We start from the raw sequence: 20,215 nt of genomic DNA, 5'->3' as shown, positions 1-20,215 counted from the left end.
GGTTTGCCACCACAGCCAGCAGGTGGAACTTATGCGCCTCTCAGACAGGCTATTAGCAAGCTCTTTGGCCGCCTGCCCTGGCTGAGCTCTGGAGCAGCACATGGTGTGCTCAAATGATGCTGTGCATCTCCCACACTCTGTGGGGCTGGGCTGCAGGCCTGTGAGGGCAGCACACATATGCACACATGCACAGGAGCGCACACTTCCTGCTAGTGAACTGGCCGTGTGTGTGCGCGCGCACTGTTCCATCCTGTGCTTCTGTGGAAAGATCTTTAGCCAGGTCCATTAAAAGGAAATGTTCTTTAGAAGGGATTCCCCCTCCCTTTGTTTTCCAGTTATTTCTTGTTCAGTTTATTCTGAGAGTGCTGATGTGGTGGTTCCTGCCACACCACCACACTTCCCCTTGTCTTTTATCCACCAGCATCAAATTCTGTTCTTTTTCAGATGCTTTGACCTTCTGGGATTAGCCTAGTGCTGGGTTTTTCTGTTTTGGAGGGGAATCTTGGGCAAGTTGATCTCAGCGGGCTCTTGCTGATTGTGGCCTCTTTCTTCTGCCACTTAAGAACATAGAAGCCCTTCTGGATCAGATGAAATGGCCCACCTAGTCCAGCATCTTGTTCTCACGGTGGCCAACTAGATGCCCATGGGAAGCCTGAAAGCAGGACCTAAGCAGAACAGCTTAGAATCTTGGAATTTTAGACTTGGGAGGGAACACAAGGGTCATAGCTCACCTAGTCCAACTCCCTACAATGCAGGAATGTTTTGCCCAGCGTGGGGCTTGAACCAGTGACCCTAAGGTTAAGAGTATTCATGCTCTACCTTGGTCTCAGCCCTTGTGATTCCCAGCTACTGGCTATTGCTGACTGCCCACCTAGCAGTTCGAAAGCACGTCAAAATGCAAGTAGATAAATAGGTACCGCTCATGCGGGAAGGTAAACGGCGTTTCCGTGCGCTGCTCTGGTTCGCCAGAAGCGGCTTAGTCATGCTGGCCACATGACCCGGAAGCTGTACGCCGGCTCCCTCGGCCAATAAAGCGAGATGAGCGCCGCAACCCCAGAGTCGGTCACGACTGGACCTAATGGTCAGGGGTCCCTTTACCTAGTCCCTTGTCTCTCCTCCTGGGCCTGATTCACTTCAACTCTTAGAAGGAGCCAATGAGATGTGGAAGAGGGTTAATGCTCCATCTTCTTGCTCCTCCAACTGTCTGCTCACTCACAGAGGGCAGGTGAGCAAGCAAGCAGTGCCAGGAGGCAGGGTGTATAGCTCAGTGGTCAGAGCATCTCCTTTGAAGGTCCCAGGTTCAATCCCTGGCATCTCCAGGGAGGACCTTGTGGTTTTCCTTAGCTGTGAAGTGTCCTTGAGCTCTGCTTCTCACTGGTCTGGGTGGAGCATAGAGCATGTCTATAAATGCAAAATTTATATTCATCGTTCTAACCACTTTTAACTCTGGGGCTGAAGAAAGGTTCACCACCAGTGAGCTAGATGGACTGTTTGCTTTACTTCTTATAAGGCCACTTCCTCTGTTCCTAAGGAGGAGGAGGGGCAAAGTTAGAGGGCATAGAAATTGAAAGTGGGTAATAGGTGACCTCTTTTTACTATGCAGCAGAAAATTCAGGATGGCTCCAGGGCCAATCAGACCGGGGGGGGGGGGGTAGTCATTTGTCCTGGACCTCAAACTCAAAAGGGGATGAGCCTCAGATTCAGTTACTTGCTAATTTATTGGCATTTAACAAGTTTAGCAGCTTGTTTTTATGTACATTGGACCAAAATAGTGGCATACACTCCCAGAACTGCAAATATAAGCAAATAAGGGAAAGTGGCTTGTTAAAAGACATGGGGGTGGTGGTTGTTTTTTGGTTGATGGATATAGATTTCCTCAAATGAAAGAGTTAAGAATGTTCATTACTATTAATAATTAAAAATTATGACACAAGAAGCAGTCCGTGATGAATGTGTACTCTCGGATCAGCTGGATTATATAAACAAACTGTACATGTGTGTGTGATCTTCCTCCCCCAGCCACCACCTGTGGGGGCTACCAAAGCATCACCTTGCCCTCAAGGAAGATCTAGTTTTCAATAGGTATCTCCCCACACCCGTTGTAGCATCTATCGGCTGTTTTATTATATACCTTATGCTTTTTCTTTTAATATTCCTGTGTAAATTGCTTTGTGGGGTTTGCCAAGGACAAGTGGGCTTCCCTCCATCAGACCCCTCCCTTTCCCTACCTGCCTTCTCACTTAAAACCAGTCCCAAGCCATGATTTTATAGGGGAGAGCAAGGGGGGCATGCCACCCTTTTCCTCAGCTGCTGCAGAGTGTTGACTCTGGAGGTGGTGGAAGACTCACTCCAAATAGTATAGAAACCTGCAGGGCTTCCACTTCGGGCTGGCCCCAGAAGATGGAAAACTTGGGCCTTTCCCAGGAGCCCCAAGTCCAGCAGAGGGCTCGCCACCCCAAGGGTGCTATCATAGAATCGTAGAGTTGGAAGGGACCCCAGAGGTCCTCTCGTCCAACCCCCTGCAATGCAGGAATCCTGCCCACAGCCAAACCACCCTTGTACAGAATATCCAAGCACATCAATGGCAGCCTTGGGTAATTCTGTTTACGTCCTGCTTTTTCCAGGTGAGGGGTCCCCTCTGAGAATGCCATGCCAGAGAGCTCCCAAGTTCCTGGAGGAGAGTGGTCACTTACCAGTCGCCAAAAAGAGAAGGCACTGCTTTGCATAAAATTTGCATGGATTGCACAAGCTGGGGCTGATGGGAGTTGTAGTCTAAAACATCTGGACGGCACCACATTGGCTACTCCTGCTCTAAGGCTAATTGCTGACAGCTTTCCTAGGCAGGCCTTGCTGTTGGGCTGCAGTGGCCAAGAAATGTCCTTATCAGAGGGCCATGCTCTGTGTGTGCCAACCCTTCCTGGACGGAGAAAGTCCTGGGTCTTGTCAACCCTTGCACTGCCTTGAGCTCCATAACGGAAGAGAGATGAATGTACTAAGTTAAACAAATTAAAACACCAAAAACAAGGCAGCTCAGCGCTTTCCTAGCAGAATGGGATTAAATGTGGGCAGCTAGAGGCGCTTGATCAGCTAAAATCCTAGAGACGATGAGTTTACTCCCTTCTGCTTAATGGGAAAAGTTTTCGTGTTTTTTAAACGGTTTTATAATGAGCAGAAATCAACAGGTGAATTATTTGTCATCCTTGCAGCTCTCTGCCAATAAAACTTTCACCCGATGATTTCCGCTTGCTTTGTGACTACTCAGTGTGGAACCAAAGTCCTTTTAAAAAAGAGAGAGAGAAGGGGGGGGGGAGAGTGGTAATCTACCATAGCTCACTTCTCCCCTTGTGTATTATCAGAATTGCCCCTTTCTCCCCACAGTTCCCATTTCACAAGCTATTTTTGTAACATTGCGGTTAGCTCATGTAGGGCATATGGTCTATCTGAGGGTGGGGTTCACTTCTACCAGCTGCAGCCCCAGCTGAAGAGCTTCTGGAAGGGAACTTGTAGCTGACAGACATGCAAGCTCTAGGGCACTGGGGTCTGTTTCCATCCCATCCTGCTGGACGGTAAGTGCTTGTGGTCAGAAGAACAGGGACGGAAGACAGAGGACTGCAGAGATCTGGACTCCTTCTGCACCAAGGTCCGTTCTATGGCTAGGGTTGGGGGTAGAGAACGTAGGAAGGTGTCATGTGCTAGACCAAACTAATTTAGCTGTCTAGCGAAGTGTTGCTCACTCTGACTGACAACAATACTCCCGCTTCTTGGACAGAGGGTCTTCCCTATTACCTGCAGCCTTGTCCACGTTTAACTGGAGATGCTTAAGGATAGCTCGGTTGGTAGAGCATGAGACTCTTAATCTCAAGGTTGTGGGTTCGAGCCCCACGTTGGGCAAAAGAGTCCTATGTTGCAGGGGGTTGGATGAGATGACCCTCACATTCCCTTCCAACGCTACAATTTCTGTGATTCTGTGAGCTCATCCTAGGGCCATCTGCATGGAAGCACTAATTGTTACCAGGTACCTCTTGAGAGCTGAAAACCCTACTTGCTTTGTGAGATCTGCCAGTGCTTTTATTTCCCTTAGCTTGCTGCAAGGCGAGGAGGATTGCATTTCGATTGGAGCAGTGGCAGCTGGGGGAAAGTGTGTGTATAATAATTTTCCCTGCGATGCTTTTGTCATTGTTTCCTCACCTCCCAGTAAGCTGCTGTTAGCACCACAGGGGGTTGCCTGAATCCAGGCTTGATATAGATAACTGCTTTCTTCTGCCCTCCACCCAGCAAAAGGCAATTCAGATCAGGACACAAGCACAAGAGGGAATACCGCCTTGCTCCCAGTTCCACGATCAAATTCAGAACCCACGCTCCCCGTGCAGCGGCTTCAAAATAAGCAACCCTCCTGCAAAAAAGCAGGAAGTGCAATCATAGGTCTCCAACTCTATGTCCATTTTGGCTGAGATAGTAGGTGTCGGATGATGCTGAGGGTTTTGATGGGTGGATGAATGGGTTACTAATGCTATTTAAGATTTGCCTATATTTGGGAAGGGCCACAGCTCAGTGGGGAAGACCACCTACTTTGCCTGCAGAAGGTCCTGGTTCAAGCGCCAGCATCTCCTGGTTTGGGTAGGAATTTCGCCTCCCTGAAACTCTAGAGAGCCTCCCACGAAGAATCCCGGGAACTGTAGTTTTTAAGGGTGATGAGAATAACAGTTGTATGATTACTTTTCTTAACGAACTACAGCTCCCAGGATTCTTTGGAGAAGACCTGACTGTTAAAGTGGTTTAAGGGTGCTTTAAATGGAAAGGTGTGGATGTGACCTGACTCTGGAAACAAGTTCAGGGCTATCCTGCACTCCTGACTGCTAGCAGGAATCATCTTTTCCACCACTGACTCGGTGCTGGTGTTTTGCTGGTCTTCTTCCAGCCTGTAGCCCTTTCTCTGTTCCTCTACACACACCCAGCTTCCCCTCCTTTTCCCAGCCACACAACCCTCCTTAGGTCAGAGATGCTGCCCATGGCAGGGGCTATTGGGAAATGTAGTCCTAAAATTCCAGAGCCCAGCAATTGAAGCATCCCATATGCCACGGACGAGGAGCCAGTGGCTGTCCAGATGCAGATATTGTTGGACTGCAGTTCCCACCATCCCTCCCCAGCCTAGCTGTGGCTGATGGGAGTTGCAGTCCAATAACATATGGAGGGTCACAGATTCCCCTGTTCCTGATTTGTGCAAATGGGCTTTTAATTTTTATTCTGAGCTTTGGGTCCCTGCCTCCTGCCTCCTCCTGCCTGTAGCAGCTCGCTGAAATTCAGGCCCAAAGGGAGAGAAATCCCACTTTCTGTCCTCTGGTAGTGGAATGACGAAGGGCTGGCTTATTCCTGGGCTAGCTTTAAATCTCACACTAACTGATCTACTGAGCAGGTGTCCTCTTAAAGTACATGCAAGGGGCAAATCCCAATTCCTCATTATTACCGAGATCCAGAATGCCCCCAGCAACCAAGCAGCAATAATGCACAGATGTGATGGTCAAAGTTGATGCTTCCACAAGTGCCTCCGAAAGCATTTGTACTGTCAGGTCTATCTGTATAAGTCAATGTCTAGAGTGACAGTTGCCTGCTTGGTACCTGCTTCCCCCTCTGTTGTTGTTGTTGTTTTAAACAGGCGCGATTAAACAGCAGAAACATTTGCTTGCTCCCATTTGAGCAGAGATCCAGCCAAAGGGCTCCCAGAAGAGGCTCTGGGCAGCTTTCTTTCTCTGATCCATCCCAGCTGCTACTCAGGTAGAGCCTCTGGTGCAATTCACGGAGGAAAAGTTTCAAAAGACCCTTTGGCTGTGTCTCGGAGCAACTAACGGGAGGTTCTGTCAAAGCATCTGTTGCTCTTGAAACGGAGGAGGTGGTTAAAGAGTCCCTTGGCTGTATCTCCAGTCAAGTGGGAGTGAGTAATTGTGTGGAAAGCCGTGTTACTGGCCCCTTCAGCCTTTCATCCATCCAAAGCATGACTATTGCATTGATAGGAATGTGGACTAGCAATTGTATACACGCAGGAAGAAAAGGACCAAGTTCCTTGGGGGCCAGATGCTACGGTGGGAGCCAAGCCCCAGCAAAACTGCTGGGCAGGATGGATTGAATTATCAGGCTGCTAGTTGCCTATTACTCCAGGGAAGAGAGGATGATGAGTTAGGGGATATCTACATGTGGGAGGGGACGCGGGTGGCGCTGTGGGTTAAACCACAGAGCCTAGGACTTGCCGATCAGAAGTTGGTGGTTCGAATCCCCGCGACGGGGTGAGCTCCCATTGCTTGGTCCCTGCTCCTGCCAACCTAGCAGTTCAAAAGCACGTCAAAGTGCAACCCCAGAGTCGGTCATGACTGGACCTAATGGTCAGGGGTCCCTTTACCTTTACATGTGGGAGAGAGGATGCATGGATGCGTGAATGAGAGAGAGAGAAAAGGGATGTCTCTGCCCACTATTCGTGTTGGCCCCTCCTACTGTCATCATGCACACCCAAAGGAGATAGACCCATAGTCTATCTCAGGTGGGGAACCTCCTGCTTAGGGGATTTAGCCCACCAGGCCGTTTCCCCTAAACCTTGCCTGCTTGCTGCATACCTCACATCATATTCAACACTAGGTGTGATGGGACAGGTTGAGTTGTTGCCCGCACAACTGATGTCTGCAAAAAAATAATAATAACAAGGTTGAACTCCCTGCGCATCAGCTGACGGGCAGGGGGTTCTGTCCTGCCTCCATCCCTGTGGGCCAACTCTGACAGGCAGCAGGACCATCCACCTGTCGCCAACTGCCATCATAATGACATCCTGTCGGGAGTTAAAGATCTGGTCTGCCAGGCCAAAAAGGTTTTCCCACCCCTGCAGTCTCTCAAGACCACAAACACTTCAAGAGTTGCGCAGATCCGATGAGTCATCCTGCCTCTCTTTTGTGTTAGCACCCAATGTTCTCAAGCCAAAGTTCTTGATGACATGGGAATAAAAGCCCTGTGTTTTTTTTGTGTGTGTTTTTTCCCCTTCTCCCACTCTTCAAAAAAATTGAAAATGGTCCCATAATTACTGGAGGTGGTTCTGAAATCTAGGTATGGGGCTTGCTTGTTATATGCCTGTGGCTAAACCGCTGGAGCAGGGGCCGGCTATACCATGAGGCAGAGTGAGGCAAGCTTCTTTAGGCAGCAAATGCTGAGGGTTCGGACATGGGCAAAGCTGGCCTATGCTGTAGCTCCTTAGCTAGCCTGCTGCCCCCAGGAAAAGTAGAGGCTGCTATCCAAGTAAGATTCAATGCCCAGGCTGGAATAGTTGCTAACCAGGACATGAGCACCTTCCCTGCTTGAGAAGCCAGAAACTGGTATTCAGAGGCATATTGCTTCTAATATTTATTCCCCCTCCATTGTCAGTGGATGCATGCCTTTGAATATCAGTTGCTTGGGAATCACATGTGAGGAGAGTCCTGCTGTGCTCTGGTTTTGCTTTGCAGGTTTCCCTTGGACATCTTGTTGGCCACCATGAGAACAGAACACTGGATTAGGTGGGTCTTTGCAGGATTTTTAAAAAATCATAGAATTGTAGAGTTGGGAAGGGCACGTGAGGATCATCTAGTCCAACCTGCCTGCAATTCAGGAATATGCAGTTATCCCATACAGGGATCGAACCTGCGACCTTGGTTTTATCAGCACCATGCTCCAAACATCTGAGCTATCCAGTGTTCTTTCTGAAAGCAGGAGCAGGAGAGCTTCCCCTAGCATGTGGTTGCAGTGATGGGGACAGCTTCATATGTTGGATTTCTGCCTGTTACAGAGCTGTTCTGGATGTTTTGCCATCAAGAAGGTAGCACACACACCCCCATGCTTCAAAACAGGTTGCGGTCCCTTTGCCTGTTCAACAATCTCAATTGAGGCTTCGTTCCTCCACTTAGCCCTATAGACAATGCCGACCTCCCCCAAGTGCCCTTCTCGATTGGACTCTGTTGCTTTTGTCTCATTATTCTGAGATTCTTAGAACCTGGTGTGGACAAGACATTCTGTATCCATGGATACCGCAATGTTCTCTTCTTCTAGCAAGAACAGGAATATCCATCTTGAGTTGACAGATTTCATATAGTTGTTTGCCAAGGCACAGTGCATCTGCTGCAAGGTGCTCTGGGATATGCTGAGCAAACCTCCAGATGGTGTCTGTTAGCATAAGCAAGGGGCATGCTTTGGGAGAGGGGTGCTTGACCTTTCACTGGTTGTCCAGCTGTTTGAATCTAACAGTAACCTTAACAGTTGCAAAGGGGCAGCTTACCTATTTAGCAGGGTATTTCTACTGTACTTCTGACGAGCAGTGGCCCTCCAGGATTTCAGGCAGGAATATTCTCCACATGCCTGCCCAATCCTTTGCAGGTTCCAGAAATTGAAAAGTGGGACCTTTTGCATGGAAAGCCTACATTCTCCCACTGGGTTATAGTCCTTGCTCCACATTTCGAAAGAGTGTTGGTGGCGATGTAGCAAGCAATGCACTGGGGAGATTTGTTTGCCATTTCTGGTGCTGTTTTTTTGGCGCAATACCTGGAAAGTTTTGGATGCCACAATGAAAACTCCTGCTTTCAATGATTCACAAAACATTAGGGTACAGCAGGGATGGGGAAATCTGTGGTCCTCTTGATGTTACTGGACTACAGCTCCCGTAATCCTGGACCTTTGACCATTCTAGCTGGGTTTGATGATGGGCGTTGTAGTCTACTAACTTCAAGAGGGGCACAGGTTAGAGTTTCTGACTTTGGAGTCGTTCTTGCAGCACAACCACTGATGGACTTTAACACCCCAGGTGAAAAATGTATTCATATTGCAGAATTTTGAACAGTCATAACACAGAGATTCAGACCCCCACCCTTTTCCCCACCCCCATTGTGTTAAATCCCACAGGCTTTAAGTTCCGTGGGTGCATCTTTGTCTCTGAACTTTCATCTTCTGTTCAGGTTTGGGCTCTGTTTGTGCATGAGGCTTGGGCTCCTTTCGGACCCTCCTGTATTGGGGGGGGGGGGATGCAGGCAAGAGTATTCAGTGACGAATCTGCTCCTGCGTACCTCCCTCTGTTGGCATGGCAACAAGTCAAATTATTTAAAAGGGGGGAAGTCTTCCATTATGTCAGGTTGCTATGGCAACCTGAATTCAAACGGCAAGTGGGCGCAGGAGGCAGAACATTTCCTTCTGGACTGCAAGTTGGTGAAAACCCCGTTGTTCCAGTAGCCTTTCAGTGTGGGGGCAGGTAACCCCCCACCCAGTACATTCCTATAATGGAAACAAAGGGATGTGGAACCGGAGATAATGGGTGATAATATTACTGTGCATATGGATGCTATAAGAGAAGTTGGGGAGATCACGGCCCAATTTATATAACATGTTCTAATGTCCGAATTTGGTGTGCAAGCCTTCGAAGGCAGCAAAGCCCTGCTGTGGAAGGAGGTTGGCAACCTTGGATCAAATTCTTCCAGCCTTTGTGGGGGATTTTGTTTCCCTTTCTTTGGTTTCCAGACATTTTTGCAGGAAATGTGGGGGTATTGCAGACATGACAGTGCTAGAGTAGCACAAGGGGAGGGGGGCTGTGTCCGCTCTCTTACATTGTCATAGAATTATAGAGCTTGAGAGATTTCGAAGGCCATAGCTCAGCTGGTAGAGCATGAGACTCCTATTAATCTCAGGGTTGTGGGTTCAAGCCCCACGCTGGGCCAAAAGAGTCCTGCATTGCAGGGGGTTGGACTTAATTATCTTTGCGGCCCCTTCCAACTCTCTGACTCTATCCTCACCTCTGCTCAGTGCAAGAGCCATCCCCAAAAGATGGCCGCCCAGCTTCTGCTTGAAGACCTCCAGCGAGGGAAAGCCTAGCCACTGCTCTAGGCAATTGGTCTTAACTTCACCTGCTGCCAAGGAGTATTTCCTGAGGCTCAATCAACCACTACATTCCAGTGACCTCTTGGAAACTAGATTGTGAAGGGTGGTAGGAATTGAAGCTCTGGCAGGGGTGAACTACAGTTCCCAAGATTCTCTGGTCAGGGAGCATATGCTTTAAATGTGGTTGTGAGCCTAGTCTTGCCCTCCAGGGCAACAGAGAATAGGTCTTTGCCCACTTGTATGTGACAGTGTTTAATGAGTTTGAGGAGCGTTATCATGCCCTCTCCTCAGTTATCTCTGCTGTAGGTTAATCATACCCAACTCCTTCATAGGACTTGAATAGTACATGCCATTCATTTAAATTAAATGGCTTCAAAGAATCCTGGGAACTGTAGTTTGCCTCCAATTCCCAGCACCCTTAACAAATGACAATTCCCAGGATTCTCTTGGGAGGATGTGCTTTAAATACAAGGTGTGCAATATAGTGAACGGGCAATCTGTTTAGTGGATCATTCATCCTGATTTGCTTATGCAGTGTTTACAGGGAGTTTATGCCTACGCACCATACACTTAGAGCACATGATCAAAGAAAACTAGGAACTGTACTTTACCCTGGCAAAGCTACAATTCCCAGGATTCTGGGGGTGGAAGGCATGTGCTTTAAGTGTATGGAATGAATGCATCCTGTCTGTAGATACAGCAGAATGAGATGGTAGAGTGGACTATAATATTTCAGGCGGCAGTTGGAGAGCGCCATTTTTCAATGTTTCCCCATGTCAGAGAGCAAGAGAGAACAATACCCCCTGCAATATTTTATTTCTTAACACATCAGAGATCCTATCTCCCTGCTGTCCTAGTTTTCTGCTTGAGAGGAGCTTTTAGGATGGTTGGTTGGTTGTTTTATATATACACCCCCCCCCACAGGAGCATTTAAAACTCTGTTCCTTTTTAAAAAGTAAAAATAAGATTAAATGATGTGGTACTCACTTGTCCCCTGAAGCAGTACCATCCATTCTACCACCTCAGGCCTTTACCATCTAATTTTGCTGTGCATGAGTCACAAAACTACCTTGTGAACTGAGAAACATCCTCCTTCAGCAGGATAAAATTCCAGGAAATGCAAAAAAAGTATCAAAAACTAGGATGTACATTCATGAAATAAAATAAATGAAATGATGGCATCCAACTCTACTTGTCTGGATGGGAAGCAGGGTCAGCTCCACTATGTACCATGTGGTGGTTGCCTCTAGCAACTCATTATTAGGTGATTCATTAAAGAGCTAGCAAGTTCTCAATGACTTGAGTTTTATTTATACAAACACAATAAAACTAGGGTTGTTGTTTTTTAAAAAAGTGATCTGATGTGCACAGCCTTACATGAAACCTGGTACAACCGCAGGATGCAATTTGGTTGGTAAAGCTAACTGCTGGCGTGCCAAGGTGATGGAGAAGCTGCTTTGATGGTGCACTTTTCCACATGGGGACAGGTGGTCTGCACCACCAGATTTGGGTGAGGACTTGGCAAGTATTGTGAAGGTGGCTGCGAATCAGGTTTTCCACTTCCAAGTGCCAAAATTTATTAGGCTGCTGCCCATGGAACCCAGTCTGCTTCAAAAACGCCTCCAGCATGGAGGGTAACCCTCCTCCACCAAGAGCCACTGCCCTCCTTGAATTGTGCAGGAAATATATGGGATGGATTTCGTGGAAATGCACTGCTGTGGCACTCTCTTGGTGCGTGGAACAGTGTCAGGACATTAGTTGCTTAGAAATGCGAAAGGGTGTGTGTGTGAGAGAGAGCATTTGTTCTACTGTGATGCGATACTTCAGGGCATGACAAGGCATTTAAAGCTCCATCACTTCCCCCTTTTCTTTTAACTGCTGGCATATTCTCTGCAAATGGGCACAGATGATGGGGGTTTTTTTTGCTATAGGTTCTCTGACCAAAGGCCACAAAAATCCTACCAGCAGCATGGTAATGGAGCTGGGTCTCCTGAGAGCTGAAACCTCTGACCCCTTTCCTGAAACTCCAGAGAGAGAGAGAGAGGAATCGCCCAGCTGTAGAGTCAGTCCCCACTCCCCCATTCTTGGGCCATATCTTCATGAAAAACAGGCAGGAAACTGTTAGCAAAAGGAAATCCTCTTTTTGCCTGCACAGTGGTTTCTCTGAAGCCAAACCACTGGGGCTTTAGCTGCAAAGCCACTGGAGACAAGGGTGCAAGGAAAAAACAGAATGTTTTGCAAGGATTATTTTCTCCAGGCTGTTCTGGAACGGGTTGTGGCTCAGTGATGGAAAGCATGTTCTGCATGCAGGAACTCTCTGCTTTAATCCTCAGCACCTCCAGGTTGGATTTGGAAAAAGCCCTATCTCTGGTGAGCTACTGCCAGTAGACCAGGGTAGCTTATTAGTTTCAACCACACTTCCAGGGGTGAGGCCAGAGCCCAAAAGTGGGCATAGCAAGAAATAGGCCTCTTACATTTCTACAGCAGGATACATTCCATGCCAAAGCCACATGTTCCTACACCCACACAAACCTCTCTCCATCCAGGCATGCAAGAGGCATTATCACAGTATTCCAGCTAGACAAGAGCACTTGTAGAGGCCATGAATAGGGTTGCCACCAGTCCCTAGAAAAACGAGATTGCCCTGTTTTGGGACAAAAGTGTCCCCAGACCCATTGGGACTTCAAACTCAACACCTTTATTACTGTATTTGAGCTTGGCCAGAACCAAAATGGCGGTTGTGTCACTGTTGGTGCAGCTGATGAGGAGCCCAGCCGGGTGTGAGCAAGCATAGAGAGGAGGAGGAAGGAGTGACCTCCTCTTCACTTGCCTCCTCCTTCCTTCCCTCTCGCTGGTGCTCCTCCTCAACCGTCACATGACGGTCTAGCATGGTGCAGGTCCACTGCCGCTTGGCCCCCTCTGACCTGACCATGAAGCTGAGGGAATGAGAGGCGTAGCTTGAGGAGACGGATGTGGCCTGGGATATGAGTGTATGACTTGGGCAGAGTCCCAGTGACAAAACAGACCTGGGGGCTGCATCCTATGGTTCCCAACCTCCGTTGTGGATTATACTGGACTGCACAGAGCATTATTTGGCTCTGCAGGAAGTAGAATGACCACTTATGCACCGCCTAAAGGCTTGCATACAGTTTGCATGTGATAATTTATGTGTGTAGATGCAAACATGGAAGTCCTTACTGTTATCCAAAAAGAATTGCAGTACATCTCATCGTGCTGAGGAAGACTATGGGCACTTGACCTGGGTGTCTGATACGATGCTAGCAGCTGAGCAGCTTCAAAACTCCTTCCTTTGACTGTCTGTCTGTCTCTTTTTTTAATCTTTAAACCAGACCAGAACCAGGCATGCCTTCAAATATAAGAGTGTGTTCTCTATCAAGTAGCTAACATATGCTAACCCTAGTATAAAGGCATCTTCCTATATTCTAGCTCAGCACTAGAAAACAATCTGGCTTAAATCAATTAAAATCTTTAAAATCTTTGGATTGACTAATTGGTGCAATTTAACTCAGCAACAGATTTTTTAAAATCTGGGTGCTTTTTATTCTTTATTACTAATACTTATTAAGAGGTGGGGAATATTTATGGCCCTGTGGGCCTTACCTGATCGTACACCTTGTGGGCCAAATTAGACAGGTGGGTGGGACTGCGCCCAGGGGTCAGTCACAGTGTCACAGGGGCGCCAGGTGATTGAGTGCTTTGAAGTCCTGAAGTCATTTTGCAAACCCAGGGAGGAGGGTTGTACACCTGAAGTCTCTGCAGGGAATATGATCCAGTGCTTTTTGGCTCCAACAGATGATGGGCAGTAGAGCCAGAACTGAAGCCTGCTTTCCCTTGCCAAAACTTAATTGTGCACATTAAGGATCATGATAGTTTGTTGGCAGCTGTGACTACCTGCCCACACACCTGACATAAGATGGGTGGGTGTGGTTTGGGAAAACCAGCCTCAAACTCCTAGTGGGCCATGTTTGCCTTGCAGACCAGATGCCCCCGCCCTCCTCCGTTTTATTCAAAAGAACCTTTTGCAATTTGTTTTTCAAACAGATAAGATTGTAGGAAATGAAGCAGGGAGGAGCCTTCAGCAGTACAAACACATCTCAAATCAGCAGATAAAAATAGCAGCTTACAAAAACTGCAGATGGCAAACTCCATCTTCGGAGAGCCCCCCCCCCCCCCCCCCGCACACACAGGGAAGCAATTCATCATAAAACGCAACAACACCTTATTTCTTCTTAATCTTTGTTTTTTAAACAAGTTTTAAAACAATCGACATTGGCTAGCAAATACACTTTCCAAAATACAAAACAGGCATTAAAACGAGAGGATGTCCTTCATAGAACACAATTGTGCATCACTTAAAAGATAAAAGCAAAAACACTCTTCCCACCAAAAACAAAAACACCAACAACTATTTTTAGTCATCACCAAACGTAAAATTAGATATCTGCAATGTGACTAGATACAAAAGAGTTTCAGGGTTCCTGCACATTTAATAGTTGTTCAGGAGCTCCACAGGTATTAATGGTGGAGTCCCTGTACTCTTTCTCAGCCTAAGTGGCCAAGAGCTCTTAAAAATTGGGTTCTGTCCGTAATGGAAAGTAATAAAAAAAATGAGCATGTACAGAACTCCACCCTCCCATTACTTAACTAATAAAAGGAACGGCTCCTGGGTCTGAGAGCTTCCCTGTGAAGCAGGCTGGCTCAGAACCAGAGATGAGCACCACATACTAAGTGAGGAGCTGCCAGCCTGTTAAGGAAATTGGCCTTTGGACAGCTAATTACACCATCTGCTGGCTACTGTGGGTAAATGTGGGCAGGAAATGCCTTGCAAAGCATTCTGGCTGTGAAATTAAAAGCTTTGGCTGAAGTAGCAAGAGAGAGCTCACACACACACACACACACACACACACACACACACACACACCCTCCCTGCAGATGTGATGCTATCTGGAATGGAGAAAGTGTGTGCTCCTAACCACATGCAGAGTAGCCTTATGACTTGGCCTCCAGCCCACCAGGTGCCATTTCACAGCAGAACAGCCATGGCTCAGTGTCAGAGCACCTGCTTTGCATCCAGAAGGTCCCAGGTTCAATCCCCAGCATCTCCAGTCTGGGCTGGGAGAAGACCCCCGTCTGAAATCCTGGAGAGCTATTGCCAGCCACTATTGACAACACTGGTGTGACTCAGTACTGCATTAGACATTATTCTGTGTTTCTGTCTCCATGTGTTCTTTCCTTGCGTTCAGTATAATGAAGGGGGTTTACCTCCAGCAATTAGCTTCTGCCCTTATCGATGATGCTGGCAGTCCACAGGTTATGCCAGGGTGCCCTGGGAGGATTTGCCCATTGCATCCCTAAATAGGTCCCTTCTCTCCCCCCCCCCCCACGGGAACTCTTCAGAGGAAAGCACAATAACACACTCCTACCACCACGAAATAGTGCAATTATTTCCAACTCATCATGCCGTTTGCATGGTGGTTCCGGGGCTCAGCAACAAAGAAACCTATCAACCTGGGAGAGTGTTGATGAGGAGGGAAGCGTGCCTTTTGTGCCTGGAGAACAGGGAACAGACAGTTGGCATAAGGACATTTTGGTGCAGGAAGGACCATTCTGCTCTGTTCGCACATTATACAATGCTAACTAGGGATGTGGGAGAAATTTGATTCAGCTTGCATTTAAAGGCACACTCATCTAATTCATGCTTTTCTTAACAATGTGCAGGCTGAAAGCTCAGCCATCTTTCGAAAGGAGCACTGCTCTGTGAATTTTGCAATGCAGTTCTCCAGCCAAGTAATGTGTTCAAAAATGCACATACCATCGAAAGTGTGCATATAAATGCATCTGTTAAGTGAAAAACCAATGTGTCTGGGTGTCATTCAGAAGGTGGGTAGTTTGAGCCCACCTAGAGATGGCTGTGGGTAGATTTCCTGCATTGCAGGGGGTTGGACTAGATGACTGCTAGAGTCCCTTCCGACTCTGATTCTTTCATCACGTTTGGGGAAATTGCTTTTTAAAAAATGTGTCCATTAGGGAAAACTGCATATATCTATTAGGAGAAATTGGCACTGGGAAGCTGATGGATTTTCATGAGTTGTTATTGTTTTTAATAAAAATATTCAAACTAATAATGGAAATATGGTGAGCTGAACTTAAGGTTAGAAAAATGAGAAAATTAACATTTGCTCATTCTTAATGCTAACAGTTAAGTTTGGCAAATGACATGAGGAATGGGTATTTTCTTTCAGTCAACACAGCTTTCTAGCTCTCATGTGAAGGAAAGCCAGAGTGAGGCTTAACAGGCCCTGCAGCCAAGCTTCTTCTTCTCTCTCTCTCTCTCTGTTAATAATAGAAGCCAGGGATATCCAGTGAAATGAAAGGGTAGAAGATTCCAGATAGGCAGCAAAAGGGGAACTGATGGAACTCACTGCCACATGATATATCACGAAGAAGTGGGACAATCAAATCTGAGGCTAACTGTATTAAATCCGTTTATAGATGACTCTAAGAATTTTACTGTTTAAGGAACTACTAATCTCTTTTCATGCCTGCAGCAGAAATATATTAACACAATACTGGAAAACAGCTACTAACAACTCTAGAGACATGATAGGAAGGACTGTGGAAAATACCACTTATGGAGAAACTAAGGAGTCATCTTAGAGCACTAAGAAACACAAAAACCAAATAATTATTTTGGAACTGTATGGTACACGTTCATTCAGTGCACTGGAAAGGACAGTCCACCCACAGCCCACTCTGTGGAAATCTGTTAAAACAGAGAATAGAAGACAGCTAGCGGATAGAATCAACTCTATAAACTATTATACAACCCAGCTTAATGTTTTACTGTATCGTTTGCATCTTATATGCAGAGCCGGCCCAACCATGAGGTAGGTGAGGCTGCTGCTTCAGGCAGAAGAAAGACAAATGCACACACCCAGGCGGCATTCCTGTAGGTGCCCTGCATGTCCTGCCGCCAGTGGCAGCAGCAGCAGGAACAAAGCAGCACTTCCTGTTTCACCTCAAGCAGCGAAATGGGGCATGCTGCCCCTGTGTATATGTATGGAACGTTTGGGGCAGGGGGTGATATACGGAGATTGATTGTTGTAAGTATTTTCAGAAAGGGGAGGGGGGTTAGGCAAATGGGTGGTGGATGAGGCTGTCCACAGCAGCTAGTCATGATGGCTATACAGTGGTACCTCGGGTTACAGATGCTTCAGGTTACAGATGCTTCAGGTTATAGACTCCGCTATCCCAGAAATAGTACCTCGGGTTAAGAACTTTGCTTCAGGATGAGAACAGAAATCGTGCCCCGGCAGCGGGAGGCCCCATTAGCTAAAGTGGTGTCTCAGGTTAAGAACAGTTTCAGGTTAAGAACGGACCTCCAGAACGAATTAAGTACGTAACCAGAGGTACCACTGTATACAATGGCCAGCATCGCAAGCAGCAAGCGTCTGAATGCCACTTGCAACAGCTGGAGAGTCTGCTGGTAGGCTCCCTATGGCAGATCTGGATTGCTGCAGAAAGCAGGGTATTGGAGCTGTGGTGGCGAAACTGGTTTGAAACTGGTTTGAACGTATAGCATGGACAGGCCTTAAGACCTCTTTGTATTTCTAGAGTCCCTGCCTGGGGCTGTGATTCACCCTCTGGCTATCTTTTCTCCCCAGCGACTTCTAACATAGACCTGGACGTCAAGAAACCCACTCCTCCCAAGCTGCTATGGCACCAGCCTGTGAATATCTTCTTGGCTCGTCCTGTTGGGGTGGAGGAGCTTCACCATGAAGCTGAACTCAATCTGCAGAGCTTGCTCCAAGGTGCGTGGGGGTGAGGGTCTGTGGAAGGGAGTAGGAAAGGTCCGCTTGTCTCTCCGACTTGCAGGTCTCAGCCCCAGGTAGTCGGTGTGTCTGGGCTTGGGAAGGAGCCGGCGGATAATCCTGCAGAAGGGGTCTGCCAAGGACTCACAATGGGTGCAGAGAATGGGGATGTGCAGCAATATCAACCCTTGTGATTGGCGATGAGAGTGAAGCTTCTGGACTGGCTATAAGCAGCGTCGCCGAGGGAGGAGCAGGTGGTACTTCTTTGCTGGGCAAAGGGAGGCCTGTTTCTGAGCTTTCGTTTAGGAAAAGAAATCTTTATTCATTGCTTGCTACAAAAAAATAAATTCAAAAAATGTCGCAACTTGTGGAAAACCTACGATGATTTAAAACAACATGAAAAGAACACAACATTATTTACTGAGAAATGCTAATCCTGAAATATTATAAAAGGGTGAATCCTGCTAAATCACAGAGCTTCCTGCTTTTATCTTAATGCTGTTTTGGGGTTTTCTGTGGTAAATGTGTTACTCGGGATATTTTCCTTTAGGTTCAGGGGAACGAAACTGCCTGTTTCATTTTGAAGGGTGCTCACTTTTTTTGGTATTTTCTAGTAGAGAATTGGTTGTCACACAGAAAACAACTGAGAAATAGAGAATTTTAATGAAGCTGTCACTGGGTGGCAATGTGTCTACCCAAAAGGGGAAAAAGGAGAAGCAAAGACAGAAGTTTACACTCTTTCTAACACGTTTGATTATATGCCAAAAACCAAACAAACTTTCTTTTCTGAGCAGGGGAACATTTAAAAATTCCCATGCGAATAAAACTCATATGTAGTATAATCATATTATGTTGGGAGGGACAGATATTATGACTGAGAAAGTGCAGGCTACACCATAAATCTCTGGGGTTTCTAACAGGCCACCTTTTGGAGACTAGAACTGAAAAACTGTGCAGAATTTTGTCATTCAACTCACCCACCCACCCACAAATAATGTTCACAAAATTGCACATTCACATGCTGGGTCCCTCCCTCCCTCCCCAAATCCAGCTGCTTCTGTAATTAGGAGCATTAAGAAAAGTGCAAAATCGTTGGGAGGCAGTTGGTATGACCAGACTGAGCTGATTTCTTTCTTTCCCTCCTTCCAGAAGAGTACGAGGAGCCTTACTCAGAAGCCAGGGCCAGTGGCCAGACCTTCCGCTATGCCAGTTCTCATTCTGCAGACAGGCCCCTCGACTGCAGCCCCCGGCCCCCAGTACCAAGCAAACGCTTGGAGTTTGTGTTCATGGTGAGTCTGGCAAGCTTCCCAGCATTGCATATTCCCCAATACAATTCCTACCCGGTGCCTCGGTCCAAAGTTCTACCAGCCCATGCCTCAAGGGGCCGCATTCCTTTCTGGGACACCTTCTGAGGGCCAAGTACCAGTGGCAAGCGAGGCCACAGACCAAAGCAGGCAGAGCAGTGGGTGTATACTTTTAACATTTGTGTGCAGTAGTTTGGTTCTTACACACATACATGCACATTCCTCTCTGTCCGATGGCCAGGCAAGCAAAAGGCATTGTCGGAGTTCAAGGGTGCATTCCAGCCAGGCAAAAGCATTCCAGAAGGGTGCAAAACAGGGCCATGAAGGGGGGGGGGGTTGACTGGGGAGAGAGGTGTGCCTGGGGAGGGTTCCTAGGGCGAAAGAGTCCTGCATTTGGCTCCTGGAACCTGCTCACTCCTGACTTAAGAGGTGGCAAGTACTTGGAGGACAACCTCTGATCATCAACTGCAGGAATGCAGCAGATCACCTGATATCCAAGAGCTGCCTGAAATCCCTTTCGTTCTGAATCCCTTCTTCTGAATAGTAGCCCTAGTGGAGTAGGGCGCTTGTGTTTGAATTAATTTATTCCCCTTCCTCTCCACTGCTTTCTGACAGCCTGCAAGCCAGCAAGTGAAGGAGAACGAGACAACCACGCTGGGGGTGAGGGCCCCAGAGCCTTCAATTAGCTTGCCCACTACGCCAGACAAGCACACCACCTGGACCCGAACTGGCCCTCTGCCCTCCGTTGAAGAGAGGAGGTTGCACCAGCCCTGTTCAACCCAAGCCAACATTGTTCCCATCAACGTCTCTGGTAGGGTTGACTCTCTCTCTCTCTCTCTCTCTCTCTGTGTGTGTGTGTGTGTGTGTGTAGTAGTAGAGAAGAGGAGTTAAAGAGTTATCATATGACACAGGATGGTTGTGTCAAACAAGGTTTTAGTTCACCATGCTGGCCGGTGTGAGGCATGATGTGTCAGATGCCCAGCAAGATTGAAAAGCACAGGAGATGAAGGAGGTTTCATTGGGACTCACATGAATTGGCATTTGTAGTGTGTCCCATCAGGCTAGGTCTTCTCAGAGACATTTCCCCCCTTGCTATGCCCCCCTCCCCTTCTGCATTCTGCTCATGTTATTCAAGTCTCACCAGCATCTAATGCATCCAAGGTTAACCAGTATGTCTGTCTCTTTGTCACTTTAGTTCTTACGGTACAT

The 20,215-nt window shown here is 47.4% G+C and overlaps 1 protein-coding gene across 6 annotated transcripts in view; it reads left to right on the top strand.

The window, feature by feature from the left end:
- Positions 1 to 20,215, top strand: part of NHSL2 (NHS like 2) — a 119,422-nt gene that overhangs the window by 75,201 nt on the left and 24,006 nt on the right. For 5 of the 6 annotated variants that reach the window (XM_083424204.1, XM_083424207.1, XM_083424209.1 and 2 more), the window contains exons 2-4: positions 17,556 to 17,702; positions 18,852 to 18,991; positions 19,622 to 19,817. In XM_083424204.1, coding sequence (XP_083280330.1) covers positions 17,556 to 17,702; positions 18,852 to 18,991; positions 19,622 to 19,817 — 483 coding nt within the window. Of the gene's footprint in view, positions 1 to 3,464; positions 3,641 to 17,555; positions 17,703 to 18,851; positions 18,992 to 19,621; positions 19,818 to 20,215 lie in introns of those variants that run through there. The other variant, XM_083424208.1, reaches the window with a different exon arrangement.

Source organism: Podarcis tiliguerta, assembly GCF_965153285.1.
Source record: "Podarcis tiliguerta genome assembly, chromosome: Z".
In the NCBI taxonomy this organism is placed as follows: Eukaryota; Metazoa; Chordata; class Lepidosauria; order Squamata; family Lacertidae; genus Podarcis; species Podarcis tiliguerta.
Note: the sequence above shows the minus strand (reverse complement) of the source record. Positions and strands in the feature narration are given on the sequence as shown.